This window comes from Phoenix dactylifera, chromosome 2 (assembly GCF_009389715.1).
Source record: "Phoenix dactylifera cultivar Barhee BC4 chromosome 2, palm_55x_up_171113_PBpolish2nd_filt_p, whole genome shotgun sequence".
NCBI classification, from domain to species: Eukaryota; Viridiplantae; Streptophyta; class Magnoliopsida; order Arecales; family Arecaceae; genus Phoenix; species Phoenix dactylifera.
The window spans coordinates 22,953,666-22,970,126 of NC_052393.1; the positions used below are offsets into that span (position 1 = coordinate 22,953,666).

The 16,461-nt window shown below is 39.6% G+C and overlaps 2 protein-coding genes across 2 annotated transcripts; both read left to right on the forward strand.

Moving 5' to 3' along the window:
• Positions 1-3,122: 3,122 nt before the first annotated feature.
• On the forward strand, positions 3,123-5,842 carry LOC103695469 (G-type lectin S-receptor-like serine/threonine-protein kinase At2g19130). The gene is given in 2 exon segments (XM_039123689.1): positions 3,123-4,572; positions 4,574-5,842. Coding segments are annotated over 2 exon segments (2,358 nt in total). The 5' UTR covers positions 3,123-3,287; the 3' UTR covers positions 5,647-5,842.
• Positions 5,843-11,909: 6,067 nt separating this feature from the next.
• LOC103695467 (protein FAR1-RELATED SEQUENCE 6-like) lies at positions 11,910-15,847 on the forward strand. Its single transcript, XM_008776804.4, has 4 exons — positions 11,910-12,329; positions 13,041-15,119; positions 15,236-15,307; positions 15,393-15,847. The coding sequence occupies exons 1-4, from the start codon at positions 12,150-12,152 to the stop codon at positions 15,486-15,488; spliced, it is 2,427 nt and encodes an 808-aa protein (XP_008775026.2). The 5' UTR covers positions 11,910-12,149; the 3' UTR covers positions 15,489-15,847.
• Positions 15,848-16,461: the final 614 nt, after the last annotated feature.

Sequence of the window (16,461 nt, forward strand, 5' to 3'; positions counted from 1 at the left end):
ATAGGAATGTTAAATTCATGAGTTACTTTTGGAAGACCCTTTGGCACATGATGGGCACCCAATTAAAATTTTCTTCTGTCTATCATATGCAAACTAACGGCTAGATAGAAGTTGTTAACCATAGTCTAGAAAATCTTTTACAATGTCTAGTCGGTGAACATGCTAGGACTTGGAATTTAGTATTACCGACAGCTGAGTTTGCATATAATAGTTCGGTCAATAGATCCTTAGGCATAAGTCCCTTCGAAGTGGTGAATGGTTATAAACCTAGACAACCCATAGAGATTTTCATGTCTCATCAACATAAAGTCTCTGAGTCTGCACAATCATTTGCATCACACCGGAATTCATTGCATTAGAAAATCAACAAATGCATTCACTCTAATAACTTAAAATATAAATTTATTGCTGATTTGCACGGACGTTATAAAGAGTTTAATGTAGAAAATTATGTCATGGTGAGAATTAGATCTGAACGACTTTCTTCGAAAACGTTCAAAAAGTTGCAAGCTCATAATGCGAGACCGTTCAAAGTCCTAAAAAAAATCAGTCTGAATGCTTATGCTATAGATCTTCCTGAAGACTATGGGATTAGTACAACATTTAATATTGAAGATTTAGTTCCATACAAAAAGACAACATTCATTCCTTCTGACCCCTTTGTTGATACACCCATCTTTGTTGATCACCCTGACCCATTACCTGCTGTTGAGCCTCCACCTCCAAAATTTCATTCATGCAAAGAATATATAGAACATATTTTAGATGAGCAGGTTATATCTACTAGGAGAAAAAGTTATCAGCGCTACCTTGTTCGGTGGAAAGGTCGACCAAAGTCGAATGTGATGTGGATTTCGAAAGCCAAGTTGCAGCGCCTTGACCCTGACCTTTTGGAGCAGTACGATAGCCGACCAGACCTGCACTCGAAAGAGTCGAGCTTTTTCCATCCAGAAGGAGTTGATGGGGACATCAGAGATAATCATATGTCCGTTTAGTCCACTATTCTTATTTTGAATTTTATTTTTTTTTGTTTTATTTTCGACTTGTTTGCATTTTTATTGTCGTAGGGATTTATTTGTGTTATTTTAGGCTTTATTGGTAATTATTTGTGTATAAGGGGTTTTGTGTTAATTTTCTTGTTTTGGGCCCTATATATATGGGACCCTCGTTGTGATTAGGGTTTAATGCAATGAATTGAGATTTTTTTCCCCTCATTTCCTCCTCTCTCTCTCTCTCTCTCTTTCCTATCCTTCTTCTCTTCTCCCCTTCCTCTCCTCCTTCTCTTCCTCTCTCTTTCTCCTATTTTCTCTGTTCTGCCGCCACAGCAACAATCTCCCATTCTTGGTGCTGCATCAGACCAGGGAAGGCATAGTCACCAGATGTAGCAAAATAGAAAGGAGCCAGCCGACACTAGACGATGACTTATCGTATCTCAAAGGAAATAGATATGAAGCTTTCTGTGAGGATCCGTGCGGACATGTGTTTAGTCCCAAATCAGTTATTCGCTAGGTAGATATTGGATACTTATATATGATCAAGAAACTCAAATAATACCTTTCGGCTAGCCATTTTAGATGAGGTCTTGAATTGTTACAATAGTATTAGAACGAACCCAGCACATAACCTATGCGGATTAGGGGACACTGCAGCATGGATCCATTGGGACTGACCGCGGACCGATCGTGGTGTTTATACATAGATTTGAATGAATTTGAACCCTTAGCCTGATAATGACATTATGGCTTAAATGGAGAAAATATGTAAGGACCTATTTGGACGTATGTTTAGTCGCACATCGGTTACTCGCTGGATAGATCTTGGATACTTATACAGAATCAAGGAACCCAAATAATACCTTCCGGCTAGTCAATTTGGGTGAGATCTTGGATTATTATACTTACAAATTGTTCCGAGGTCTTAGAGGAATAGAAACCTTAGTTGACCCAGAGTAGTCTATGCTATCAATCACCACTGCATCATTTACAAACGGCATGCACTGGTGGATCTAGTATTAATTATCACTTATCACTGGTCTAAATCAATCAGGACTTCAAGCTGAACCAGAGTCCATGGAAGCCATAGTTGCCACATGCAGGAAACTAGCAGAAAAAACTTGACAGTTCACCTGGTCCTGGAAAAAAATTATTTGAATCTTATCCTAACAGTACATGGAGCACCCTCGGTCGAATAGGGGCAACGACTAAGAAGAGTCAACCATCTAGTCATTTGAGAAACATAGAAGATACTGCAATGATCCACACTTGTTTCTTTCATGTGCCCCTCGATGAACACTGCACTTGAAAACTGGATAGCATAGAGGATATTCTCTGGTATGAAATCAACTAATCCATCCATTATAAGTGCTAAAATTTTTAAGGACTTGAAGCTTACCACGATTCATATTTGACAGGTTTTGGATCCCATGGTACCCCCACAAAAGGCATCCATATCATCAGAATTCAATTTTATATCTCATGAGAAGCAAGCTCTGAAGAAAGCTGGTTGGAATTCCTCACCATCTCTTTGCCTACAAGAAGGGAATACCCCAAACATAGGTTTCAAGAAGGTGTCAAAAGGGGCTGTCCAGTTGAAGTAACAGATGGCTAGGCATCAGTATATCTGCAAGACTCACTAGTAATTCTCTCCCTTATGCAACAATATAGACTTGAATTTACCATTACCATAAAAAGCACAGATATGAAAGTACATAATAATTGATGAGCCAATCCCATGACTGCACAGAACCAAACAACAGAGCCAATCCTATCAACCACCCCTGTGGCTGTAATCGAATACATTCAAGAGGAAAGCCATGGTGGGCACGTAAAGAAAGCCACTTTGGCTTCCATCAGCCTGGTCTCACGAAGATTTTGTGAAGGATCCATTAACATCGTCATGCATAATACGGTAAAATGAAAAAGACCAGACATTGACATGCCCAGTCTTCATTGACCTACGTGCCGTTGGTTTCAGGTCATTGAGCTGTTAAAAGTTAGCATGCAACCATAAAGCGGAACATGGTCATACTTACTTCTATCTTGTTCAAATATTTGACTAATGACAACTATTAACCATCGAAGTCTACAGGTGCACATCGAAGTGTAACTAATTTAGGTTACAAAAAATAGATTTCGAAACCTGTAATTTGGTATGCACTCTTACTGGATGCAAGCTCCCTTTATAGTTCAATAGCTGTTCTTCTTCTTCTTCTTCTTCTTCTTCTTCTTCTTCTTCTTCTTATCATTGTTGCTTTTGTTATCTATCTACTTATGATGAATGCTAAAAGCATGAGAAAGTTTCCTCCTCTGAACTTGGTTCTCTTTGTTACCTTGGTTTCTGTAGAAACCCATCTCTGTCTCCAAACTGATACCATCTCTCCTGGCCAACCTCTTATGGCAAACCAGACCATAGTCTCAAAAGGAGGCAACTTTGAGCTGGGTTTCTTCAGTCCTGGAGAATCTCGAAATTTCTATATTGGCATTTGGTACAAAAAAATCCCAAAACAAACTGTCATCTGGGTCGCAAATAGAGAAAGGCCTATCTCCAACACCTCTTCCACTGAGCTGAAAATCTCCGAAGATGGCAACCTAGTTCTTCTTAGCCACTCCAAAATTCCAGTATGGTCATCCAAGTCAAGATCACCTGCACTGAATTCTGCCATCGCAGTGCTCCTTGACACTGGAAATCTAGTTTTGAGAGACCAATTAAATTCTTCCATTGTCGCTTGGCAGAGTTTTCATCACCCTACAGACACATGGGTACCAGAAAGCTTTATTGGCATGAACAAAATCACAGGGGAATACCAGAGTCTGACTTCATGGAAGAATGCTGAAGATCCTGCTCCTGGTTTTTTCTCTGATAGCATCGATCCAGCCGGGACCAGTGAGTACTTTTTGCTGTGGAATCGATCCCAAAGGTACTGGCGTAGTGGAGCTTGGAACGGGCAATACTTCAGTTTGATCCCTACAAGGAAACCACTCTTTAAGGTAATTTTTATTAATGATAAGCAGTGGAGGGGCACCACTTGCACTCTCTACAATAGATCAATAATCACACGAATGGTGATGGACTTGACTGGGCAGATCAAGCAGTTTGTTTGGTTAGATAGCTCCCAGGAATGGCTAATGTTCTGGGCTCAACCAACAGCGCAATGTGATGTCTACTCTCTCTGTGGTGCTTTTGGTATATGTGACCAGAGTGGCCTGCCACCCTGCAGATGTCCACATGGTTTCCAGCCTGCTTCCCCGACAAATTGGAGATTGAATGATTGGAGCAGTGGATGCAAAAGAAGAACTCAACTGCAATGCGGAGAAGAAGATCGGTTTCTCGTGATGCCTAACATGCAGTGGCCTGTAAATTCTCAGCCTTTGAAGGTTCGAAGCGATGAAGAATGCAAGGTAGCTTGTCTGAACAACTGCTCTTGCAATGCTTTTGCATATACATATAGCAGTGGATGCTTGCTTTGGAGTGGGGAGCTTCAGAATCTTCAACAACTATATGATGATGGTGGCTCAAACATGACTCTTTTATCTCCGTCTTGCAGCCTCAGAGCTGATAACTTCCGGCCGTAGCAATAAAACAGTGTATGTGGTTGCTGCAGTGGCACTGGTTGGGGTTCTTATCATTCTTGTGGGTCTAGCCTGGATATATCACAGAAGAAGGGTAACCAACTCCATGAAAGAGTTAGAAGGCTCCCTAGTTTTGTTCACTTATGCCGACTTGCGACGTGCGACCAGGAACTTCTCCGAGATGTTGGGGGGAGGAGGCTTTGGCTCAGTTTATAAAGGATCATTGCCAGACTCCACCGTCGTGGCTGTGAAGAAACTCGAAGGCCTCAGACAAGGGGAGAAGCAATTTCGCACTGAAGTTAGCACATTGGGATCGATTCAGCATGTCAATCTGATTCGACTCCATGGATTCTGCTCCGAAGGTACCAAAAAGTTGTTGGTTTATGAGTTCATGCCAAATGGATCCTTGAATTCTTATCTCTCCCATAATAACTGTATGTTCTTAAATTGGAGAGCTAGATATGAAATTTTCCTTGGGATTGCCCGAGGATTGGCCTATCTCCATGAAGAATGTATTGGGTGCATTATACACTGTGACATCAAGCCAGAGAACATACTTCTCGATGCCCAGCTCCGTCCCAAAGTTGCAGATTTTGGTATGGCAAAGCTCGTAGGCCGGGACTTCAGCCGGGTACTAACAACCATGAGGGGAACCATAGGCTATTTGGCACCGGAATGGATATCAGGCCTGCCCATCACTACGAAAGCCGACGTTTATAGTTTCGGTATGATGCTTTTGGAGTTGATATCTGGCAGGAGAAACAATGATCATCCAGAAGTTGGAGAGGGCGGCTTTTTCCCTGCATGGGCTGCAAGTAGAGTTGTGCAGGGTAAATTCCTCAGTTTATTGGATGCGAAACTGGAGGATGATGCGAACATGGATGAACTGAGCAGAGCTTGTAAAGTTGCCTGTTGGTGCGTCCAGGATTCAGAAGCTCATAGGCCTTCCATGGGGCAGGTTGTTAGTATCCTGGAAGGTTTCGCAGAGGTAAACATGCCTCCTGTTCCACAAGCTTTTCAACATCTCCTAGAAAATCAAAAATCAACTGTCTTCTTTTCTGGATTATCATCCGTTTAATAGCTTCACTTCATGCAAATTATCCTAGTTATTCTTATGCTTGCATCATGTAGTCATAAAGATTTTAGATTTTTAAATCCGGACCAATTTGGTACTCCTGTTCGATCAGTGTAAGTTGTACGAGTACAAAAGAAAAAGAGTTTGTCTGATGTATTTGTATGAGCAGGAGTTGTAGCTATGGAAAAGACTTCTAATCTGAGTTCGAGTAATTGCTGAAAAAATCTGAATTGCTACTGCATCTAGTCCCAGAAGAAACAGTAATCACCGCAGCTTCGTTTTACACCATATATCAGTCTTTGAAGTCATTTCTGAAGCCTAAAACAAGATATGCTACTAAGTAGGTTCTGGCTGATGTAGAACATAGGTGCTGGTTTTCTTTTCCACGCATCGACCTCCATGGCCTTTCATTACACCTCAATCCAGTTCCTTTTATTCAAGGCAAGTTGTAATACACCATTAACTGTATAGATCAATTGAATAGTTTGGAATATCCATCCAAAGCTTCATTTCAAAGGGATCTTAAACAAAAATAAATAGGATGATTGCCAAACACTAAACACAACACCACTAGGGTCGTAGAGATCTAATTAGTCATTGAGTCATAAGCTTATGGAGGGTTTGAGTTTCCGACCACCCTTTTGCATCATCAAACCATAATGAGACACAGAAGCAGACATTATTAAGAATATCAAGAAAAAAGAAAGGCCTTCTTAGTGAATACCTCTCTCTTCGGATTCACCAGCAAAGAATAGAAACAGTCAGATCCCTTTCAACATGATGAACCTTCTTCGTCTGCCTCAACCTCCATGATGTCCGAAGAGAGAAGCAAAGTATCTAAAATCCTCAAACTTGTGTTTGATAGATGATGACAACCCCCTCCAAAGTTGCTTCACAAAGGTGAAGCACCTTTGTTGAGTTTCTAGTCAGTCTCTCTTATTTTACCAGAGTAACAAGTCTATTTAAAAGCATGATACAAAGGATTGGATTAAAAAGAAGAAGAAGAAGGAGAAGAAGATTAACCTTTAGAGAACACTCCTTTAGAATCCCATCTTCACAGCCAACAATCCTTCTCTCTGCAAAGTTTTTGATTCTGTACAAAATTCATTAATTCTGAAACATCGGTTATGAGGTCTTCACTAGTCCTACACCTGAATTTTGGACTCCAAATCAAGTACCCCACAGAAATTTGAATTTGGGAGAGCACGGAAACATCTTAGTCCCAACCAAGCTTAAATGGACTGAGGCAAAATATCTGCGAGTTTCCAAGGGGGAAACCCAATGACCATTCCAAAAAACCGACGTTTCCACCTCCAAAAACCTTGCTCTAAGTCCGGACCCAAAAGGCTCCAGCCACTTCAAGAACATTTTTCAAAAAGAAGCAGCACACCAAAGGGTCTGAGTTAGCCATTGTTCTCTCATATTAAGCATATAGCTTTCGGACGTGGGAAGGGTACAACAGCTCAGTCTTCTGAGATCAACAAAACAGAGCTCTTCATGTTCAAAAAAGGATGGTACAACAGGAAAGTGTTGGCTGGAAAATTTTTGTGAAATTGCTTGGAACTTTCAGGCAATGAATGCTCCTACTTGTAGATCTGGATGAGGTCCTTTCCTCCACTATTTTTTCTTATGAAAATCAACATTTTATGTCCTGATTATCAAACACTCAGTTTGGGGCCATTTAGCTTCTTTTTTTCGCATCTGTTCCTCTCCTCTTTTGACAATGCAACTCATCTCTGTCCTTCATCTTTATTGTATATATGATTAATTTTCAATAAAAGTCGGGTGGCTCCTTTTTGCCTCCCTTTACATCCAAAAAAAAATATTCATTAGCTTTCTACTACAACCTGCCAACTCTCAAATGACTGCTTAGCTACCAACGCCAGACCCTGCAACAAATGCATCCATCAACTAAGCCAACTCAAGGTAGCAGTTGATCTTGAAGAAGCTAAAAACAAGGATCCAATAGGCCATGAACATATTGAGATTGTGTCACTTTTATAAATGAATGTCACTGTTCAGCTTCCTAAGCATTTTCATGCAGAAACTTGTATGAGCAACAAAAAAAATTAAGATCATGAAGCTGCAGCCTACTCTTTCAACAATCTTAAAATCAAATTCAAAGAACTTGCACATCACCAACATGATCTTGGTGTAGACATGCCCCAGCTGCAAAAAGAAATACTTCCTAAACAGTGATAGTAAACTCTAGTACATCCATCCTAAAACTTGGTCCATCCAACCTACATGCTAGTCCATTTGACCCATATTTATATTATCCATCTAACCTAATGTGATCCTATCCTTAGCCAACCTAATCCTCTCGATTCATTCTTTTAGAGTCAAATATAGCACGAGCCTAACTATCCTCTAAGTTTCCATTTGAACTGAAATTGAGCTTCACATAAGCCCAATATATCATTTAGCTAAGCTTAGATATCATTGGATCTATTGATATCCTTACTACATGACCTATAACACTATATGATTAGTGAACAATCTTCTCTAATATATGAAGTGCAATATGATAAAATCATTCTCATGTTAACTCACCATCCCTCTCTCCCTTTAGGACATCCTAAGAGGCCTCCACTTCAAAATTCCCTCTAACTAACTTTATTTCTCCCTTGATCTTCTCTTGCCATGTGTCTAGCAAAATCCACATATGCTTCCTCCCTCGTATCTAATTCTATATCTATTAAGTGACAAAAATCAAGATTTTTTCTTGTAACCAATGTTAACCATTTGGATACCAAATCCTAGACATGCATTGGCCTATCTTAGTGCCCCATATTTGCCCCTTACATCTTTTCTAAAATATCTAAATAATCCTAAACCCTCTAAATCCAATGATATTCACAACAATATCATTGTTAATAATCAGCACCATTAGATTCTTTTCTCTCTCTCCTACAACATCCTAGTTATCTAACCACCCTCCACATCACCTATCTTCGTGAGGAGAGGAAGGCCCAATCAAATTCCTCCATCTAGTTTTCCTTCTCGCCTATAGATCAAACTTTCTCCTCTGATCTTAAACCTTCCTCCCTCCCCCAATCCTAGAATTCCAAAAAGACAACCAAATAAGGATACTCTTATCAAATCCTCTTCAATCATCTCTTCGTACCCTTAGCCAATAGGACCTTACAATCTCAAATTTATGATAACCAAGGTATGTCGTACTGGCCCAAACCAAACAGTATGGGATATACCATACCATACCCTACTGGTTTGATACTGATATCCAATACAGGTGGCGTACTGACACTCGGTACTTCAAAAAAATCTCGTATTATACCATACTAATATTGTGCTAGTATAACACCGATACAGGGTTCGGTACTAAGATGGCGAACCTTGATCATTTAGATTGAATTATAGCCCCAAGCCAATCCCTTCCTTCTTTATATAATTCTAGCCTTTCAAAGAAATATACTCTAAACAAAAAACATCTTCCTCGAATCCTTACCATCCAAATCTTTAATCCTCTCTTCATACTCCTTAGCCAATAGGACCTTGATATTTGGAATTCATCATAATCTATAAATATCTTTACCATCTATTTCTTCCACTTTACCAATCACCTCTCAAACCAATTAACCCATAGGATTAAGATATTCAATTACCCTCTTCTAACCTGTAGATGTAAGATAAACCTCATCCCTCATTAAATTCTGACCCTGTGGTCCCTCACCTTTTCCTATAAATACCCCCTCCATTATTCTAAAATTTGTAGAAAAATCCATAGAAAATAGGAGAAATCACTTAGAATTAGGTTAGAATTTGAAAAATCCTAGAAAACTCTCTTTCTCTCTCTCTTGGGTCTCTATAAACCCTAATCATCCTCCGTTTCCTCTCTCTACCATGTGCCTTGAATCATAATCCATCACTAGCCAGTCATTACGGAAGAAAGAAGGAGCTTTAAAGTAGCATTGGGCACTTAGATCCCTTTCTTCTCTTCTCCATCTCTTCTTCTTCTCTATTTTCTATATTTTTGCTATGCATGCATAAACCCCAAAGAGAGCTTAGAAAATTAATCTTCCTTTATGACCTCCTTATACGAGAGGTGGTGTGGGGGCACTCATGGCCCTTCCCCACCATTAAACTAGATCTTTATTCATGGCCTTGTCTATCAACTAGATTCCTAGCACCTTAGCTAGGTGGCAGCTCCAAACCAAACCATAGGTCTAAAGAGCCTCCAACACTTTGGGATCTACATGTTCACTGCATCGCATGATTTTTTTAAGTGGTAAGTGTAAATAATATAAGGAAAATTACCAATATGAATTGCTTATTGTAAACAAAATCATGTTTCCTTGTTCCATCTACATAAAAAAAACTTAAATAAGGCCTTCAACTAAGGATGTTCGCACCTAAGTGGAACCTAAGTAAATTAAAAGAATCGAAAGCATGCAATTGTAATCAAATTTCTTAAATGGTACTTTTGAGAAGATGAAGTTACTTTTGAGAAAACGTCTTGAGAATGCGAAGGCAATCAATAATTGAAAAAGAGAAGCAAATCACTAAGACAAGTAAAATGTCGTTAATTTTACAGTTGACATTGGTTAATGACACCGAAACTGTACACATCTACTTTTTGGTAGGCCTGAAATCCATTCTGGTGCTAAATAGCCTATAGTTCCTCTCAAGGTTGTTTATACCTAGCTGAAGTCCTGGCCTACGATTTTTGCCATACCTAATTCTGCAACTTTTAGATAGAGCTGACCATCAAGTCTGGTAATAATCCTTCATAAATTGAGCCAAATCCTCCTCCCTCCCAACTTCTCAGAGTAGTTCCTGGTGATATGTTGCAAGTCGGCATAAGTGAAGAAAACTAATGAGCCCTCTACCTCTTTCATGGAGTTGGTTATCCTTTTCCTGTGATATCTCTAAGCTAGACCCACACAACCATAGATACTCTTTCATTGTTATGGCCAGAAGTAATTCGGGGTTCTCATTTCAAGTTTTCAATTCTCAAAATTTAAATATTTTCAAATCAAAGAAAGTGATTTTGAAATTAAAAAAAAAAAAAACAAGCAACACACAACTTGAGCTAACATGAAAGCAAATAAATAAATATGAATAATCCAACCAACATCCAAAAAGACTTACTTATACTAGTGCATATGGTTCACACCCAACATATGGTATTTTTATTGTACCAACGGATAATACATGCAACGTAGTAGGAAAACTTTGTTCCACACTAACTATTAGCAATATTTTCATCTTAGACCCATATCAAGGAGATTCATAATTCTAGAAATTTTGAATGCTGAATTTCGAATAATATAAATTTAAGATAGGTCCTAAAAATTCATTTCTTTCGCATCGTAATTGTAATCTTTTATATATTCTTAACTATAAATATACATAATTGATGGGTAGATAGAAAATGTTCTTCGTATTTTTTTCTCTCATATATATCAATGAGTTTAGAACGATAAGGGTCTCCAATCTCACCCCCCTCATGTACCCACCCACTTGCCGCTTTTCCCACCAACTCCCGGGCCCCAGCGTATTGAGCCTAATGCCCATAAATAGTAGAGCATGGTGTTGAGGAGGGCCCAAACGAGGGGGTGACAAGGCATGGAATCAAACTCTTGCTCCTCGCCTAAAGTGGCAAAGAGTTCTACCATCTAAACCAAAATTCATCTAGCGCAATGGCACCTTCCAGTTCAACAAACCTTTCATGTATTATATATATTCATTGTGCAATATTTTTTTTATTATTTTACAAGAAAACCAAGTGAATATACTCAAGTATGAGAATAAATTAAATAAAGGGTTTTTTTTTTCACATATTAGTGATCAAAATCTTCCTTACCGTTTCTTGCTTTTTATTTTAGTTCATTAAATTTTGTAACTTATTGCTTATACATCCCTCAAGTTAAGTAAATTAGATGATTATATAAAATTCTATTTCTATTTTTCTAACTATGTTAATTTCAAATCTTCTAGATATTTTTGTGCCTAGCTCCTACGCACAACTATCTGTTTAACCGTGCCCTTCATCATTCATATCCTAGTAGCTAAGCCAGTTCCAAGCATCATTCTCTTTTGAGCCGAGGGCATATTTTTCCTTCTATATTTCTGGTTAATCTTAGCCAATACTTGCTAAACAAAAACTAGTAAAAGGATCTATTGGTAAATCTTTATAAGATTTTTTATATAAGTATGAAAATATAGAAATATATATATGTGTATATATATGTGTGGAAGATTTTGGGGACAGAATGAGCTGGCCGCTAGTTTTTTAATTTCATAATCTCCTCCTCCCACGGGGAACCCTAAGGGGACATGCGTGGGGCGCCCTACCAATACGCCTTCAAAAACACCTCTCAATCCCCGTGAACCGGATCCTCCTCCCCGGTTTACACCTCTCTCGGGGACATCCCGGGGGACGCGTAGCCTTCCCCGGAAAAACCCTGGCCTTCTACCTTCCGACGACCACCACTTCCGGCACCTGCCGCCAACTAGATCCCCCTCCTCTCCGGTTCGACGACATGTCCGGCGGCCCCGCCTCCAATTCCGGTGTCCCTGAGCCCCCTGCCTTCTCTCCGGCCGCCGCCGCCCCATCTTCCGCCGGTCAGAATCTCCGTCCCCGACGGCCGACTTCGATGGCGGAAGACGAACCAACTCTGGAGCCCCATTCGTCTCCAAATCCTGCTACGACGCCACAAGCGGTGCGTTCTCTCTCTTTCTCGCTCTCTCTCTCTCTCTCTCGTTCGCTCGCTCGCTGTTTCAGGAGTTTTTGAATCATGGAATTTGGCGAGTTGTTTCATAGGAAGATGTTTTGGGTACACGAATCCCTAAGTTTTATCTTGGTTTTTTGTTGGAGTAAAAGAATTTGAACAATAGAAGCTATTATTACTTAAGATTCTATTTTTCTTTGAAAAATTATATTATTGTAGACACATAACATGAAGCTAGTGTGAAAGATTTGCATTTGTCGATGAATTAGGATTTTAATTTTGTTTCTTTAGGTTTGCATCTATGTGAATTTCAGTTTTATGGATGTTTGTGTTTAAATAATTATGAGATCCACTTGAAAGTTATGTGCGCCTTGATGATTAAACTGGAGTGCTTGTATTTGCAAGCGCTGTAAACACTTGTTATAATCTCACTTTTGTTTCACTTGAGCATGAATCCGTGCACTTGTTTCTCATATGGGTTTTCTAGTTGCTTAAGTAAGCTGTTCTCGGTCAGCGCTTGAACTCATGATAAAAACATCTTCCATGAGTTTGATCAGAGACTGGATAATGATTTAATTATTGTCTTAACAAGATTCATGATTTGTGGAAGCGTATCACTTGGCTTATGCTTTGCCATTTTGAAATTCTACTTGCATTGTTATTTCAATTCAAAGATTTCAGACATTGCTGCTTGGATTTCAGACAATGCACAAGGATGCTCCAGGAAGTGCAGACGATGGTTTGGTTCCCAAGATAGGAATGATTTTTGAGTCAGTTGACGATGCTTTCCAATTCTATAAAGCGTATGGTTATCGGACAGGATTTGGGGTTACGAAAAGATCAAGTCATAACTTCGATGGGATTCGGTACCGTTCAACGTTTACATGTTGCAAAGGAGGGAAGGCAAAAGTAAAGCCAGGTAACAAGTCTCGAAGGAAACCTGTGGTGAGGACTGAATGCAAAGCCATGATGGTTATAAAGGATCAGCATTTTCAGAACCGTTGGGTGGTTGATGATCTCATATTGGAGCACAATCACCCGCTTGACCCAGATATGGTTAGATTCATGAAATGCTTCAGAGAATTTCCTTCTTCGGTAAAAAGAAAGCTGCAGATTAATGATGATGCTGGCATGCCTCTGGACAACTCAACCACTGCAGTGTCTTCTCAGGGGGTCAGAAATGAAAATGGGTCATTCACAAAAAGGTTTTGCCGAAATCATTTGGATAAGACAAAGAAATTAAAGCTTGCGGACGGAGATGCAGAGGCTCTTATGGAGTTCTTTGAGAACCTACAAGCACAAAATTCAAACTTCTTTCATAGTTGGGATTGGAACGATGAAGGCTGCCTTAGAAATGTTTTTTGGGCTGATATCAGAGCAAGAGCTGCTTATCAGTACTTCAGCGATGTCATTACATTTGACACAATGTACTTGACTGATGAGTATGAAATTCTTTTTGCTTCATTTGTTGGAGTCAACCACCATGGCCAGTCTGTCTTGCTAGGATGTGGTCTTCTTGCGGATGAGACTATGGAGACCTATATATGGCTTTTCATGAAGTGGCTGACATGCATGAATGACAAGCCACCTAATGCTATAATTACCGACCACTGTAAAGCCATAGCTGGAGCAGTTGCAGAAGTATTCCCACATGCTCGACATCGTTTCTGCCATTGGCATATTATGAAAAAGCTTCCTGAAAAATTGGGGAGAATGAAAGAAGCAATTAGCTCTAAAATGAGCAAGGCTGTTTATGATTCTCTGACGGTTAACGATTTTGAAAGTGAATGGAAGGAAATGATCGAGCAGTACCATCTTCAAGATAATGAGTGGTTGTCTTCCTTGTATGAAGATAGGAGGAAATGGGTGCCTGCGTACATAAAGGACACATTTTGGGCAGATATGTCCACCTCTCAGCGGGGCAAAAGTATGAAATCTTTCTTCGATGGGCACGTGACATCCAAAACCTCTCTCAAAATGTTTCTCAAACAATACGATAATACTCTGAAAGGCAAGTTTGAAAAAGAGGCTCAGGAAGATTTCCGCTCATTCCACACAAGCCCACAGCTACTATCAGGATTGGAGTTTGAAAAGCAGATAGCAAAGGTCTATACTATGAACATCTTTTTGAAGTTTCAGGATGAGGTGAAGCAATTGATGCAATGCAATACCAACTTAGTTGACAGGAGTGGACCTGCTGCCACATATATGGTGACTGAATTAACAGCTGGAAGAAAGGTTGATTATAAAGTGGTTTATAACCCTGATGAGGAAGATGTTTGGTGCATTTGTAGGTCTTTTCAGTTTAGGGGTATTTTATGCAGACATGCGCTGTGTGTGTTGCGACAAGAACTTGTGATGGTGCTGCCATGTAAATATGTACTAGCACGTTGGAGGAAGGATTTCAAGCGGTTGCATATATCTGCCTCATCACCACATATTGCATCAATGCGTGAAATGAGGATTTATGATGACCTGTACATGCGTGCCCACCAGTATTTTGTGGATATTGTCGAGATTGGGGCGACTGACCATGATTTGAAAGAATTTGCTCTGACGGTATTGAAGGAGTCAAGGGACAAAGTAATAAAATATGCAGAGTCACGCAGCGATAGAAGAATTGATGATAATACACCTACAGAGAGGCCTGCTAGCCGGAAGGAAAAGGCTGTTCACAATTCAAAGAAGAAGAAGAATAAGGGACCAAACAAAGAAAAAAGCACCAATCTGGGGCAGGTGCAAAACACAAGAAACACCATCGATACAAGTACCAGTGTGCATGTAAGATCTTTTTTCCCCTCACATTCTTTTGTACCTTTTCATAATTCTGTTGTGCACACCAAATTCTCTTAAAATCATCTGTTAATTATAGCTTTAATGTTTTTGTTTTTCTACAGGTGCAAGCAAACCATCCTAACGAGGCATGGCCAATGACCCCGATTGGTGGACCAGAGAGTTTTGGTCACAGGGTTTGTTCATCTCGCAACTTCAGAATGTCTCCACTAGTATATTCTACTGTTGTTTTCTTATTTTCCTGTTTCTGATTTGTCATAGGTGGAATCCATTCCAATGGATTGGTTGCTACACAATCCTGCTCCTTACACTCAGTGGCGTGGAAATTGCAGCTTTTATCCTTCTCGAAGAATGTAATGTGATCGTGGTAGTTTTAAAGTCAGCTAAACTGATGTGTAGGTGATGGGTGCTCTTTCTAACGATGAAATGGCATGAGTTGCTGAGCTTACTCTTCATGTTGGGTAGAGTAGGTCTAATAATTTACTGTTATGATCTTTGTACTTCCTCTGAACATTTGTGGCGTTAGGCCATTGAACTAGTATGGTTTGTTTGCAAAATCAGAGTCTTCTGGTTTGTATTATATATTTGTACCATGGTTAATCTTTGGGTTTGTCTGGATAACTATCATGTATATTTTGATTGACTGTAAGGATAATCTGAGTCATGTGAATCATTGTGATTAACATGGTGTGTTATCAAGATTTAAAATTACTGCACGATTGCTGTAGATTATGCACAGCTTTCCTTAAAAATGATATCTAGAATGTATGAGTTGTATACAGGTTCTCTTGTGGTAGCTGAGTTATAGGCTTTGCTTGTTAGCGGAAAAAAGAAGTGTATGTACCAAAAATTATGAGCAAGTGTATGTTGGAGCTAGTGTAATGGTGCCATGGGTTTCAAGGGAGGACTAATGGGTAAGTATTCATGATGTCTTATAGCTTTTCTTTCATGCATTAAGCTGATCATGTGAAGGATAACATTGGTGTGTATCAGAGTAATACCTAAGAGCTGGTGGCATGCTATTGGAGTGTGTTTTCTTGAAGTATCAGGTATATATTGGAGCAGAAATACATAGATTGCTCCACAGATGCGTACCATTGATTTGTGGGAGACCTTCTTGGAGGTTATTTCTGAAGTTATCCAGTTTTTTAACATGTTAAGTCAATAAAGTGAAAGATAAATATGTTGTGTATAAGAGGCATTGATTGTGTACTAATTTACTGGTAAGAGGCTCATGCAAAGAAATGCCACTGCAGCATGTATTCTCTTGGTACAGATGTGTCTTGAAACTATGATGGATGTATAGCTCCACTGTATGCTGTAATTGGTC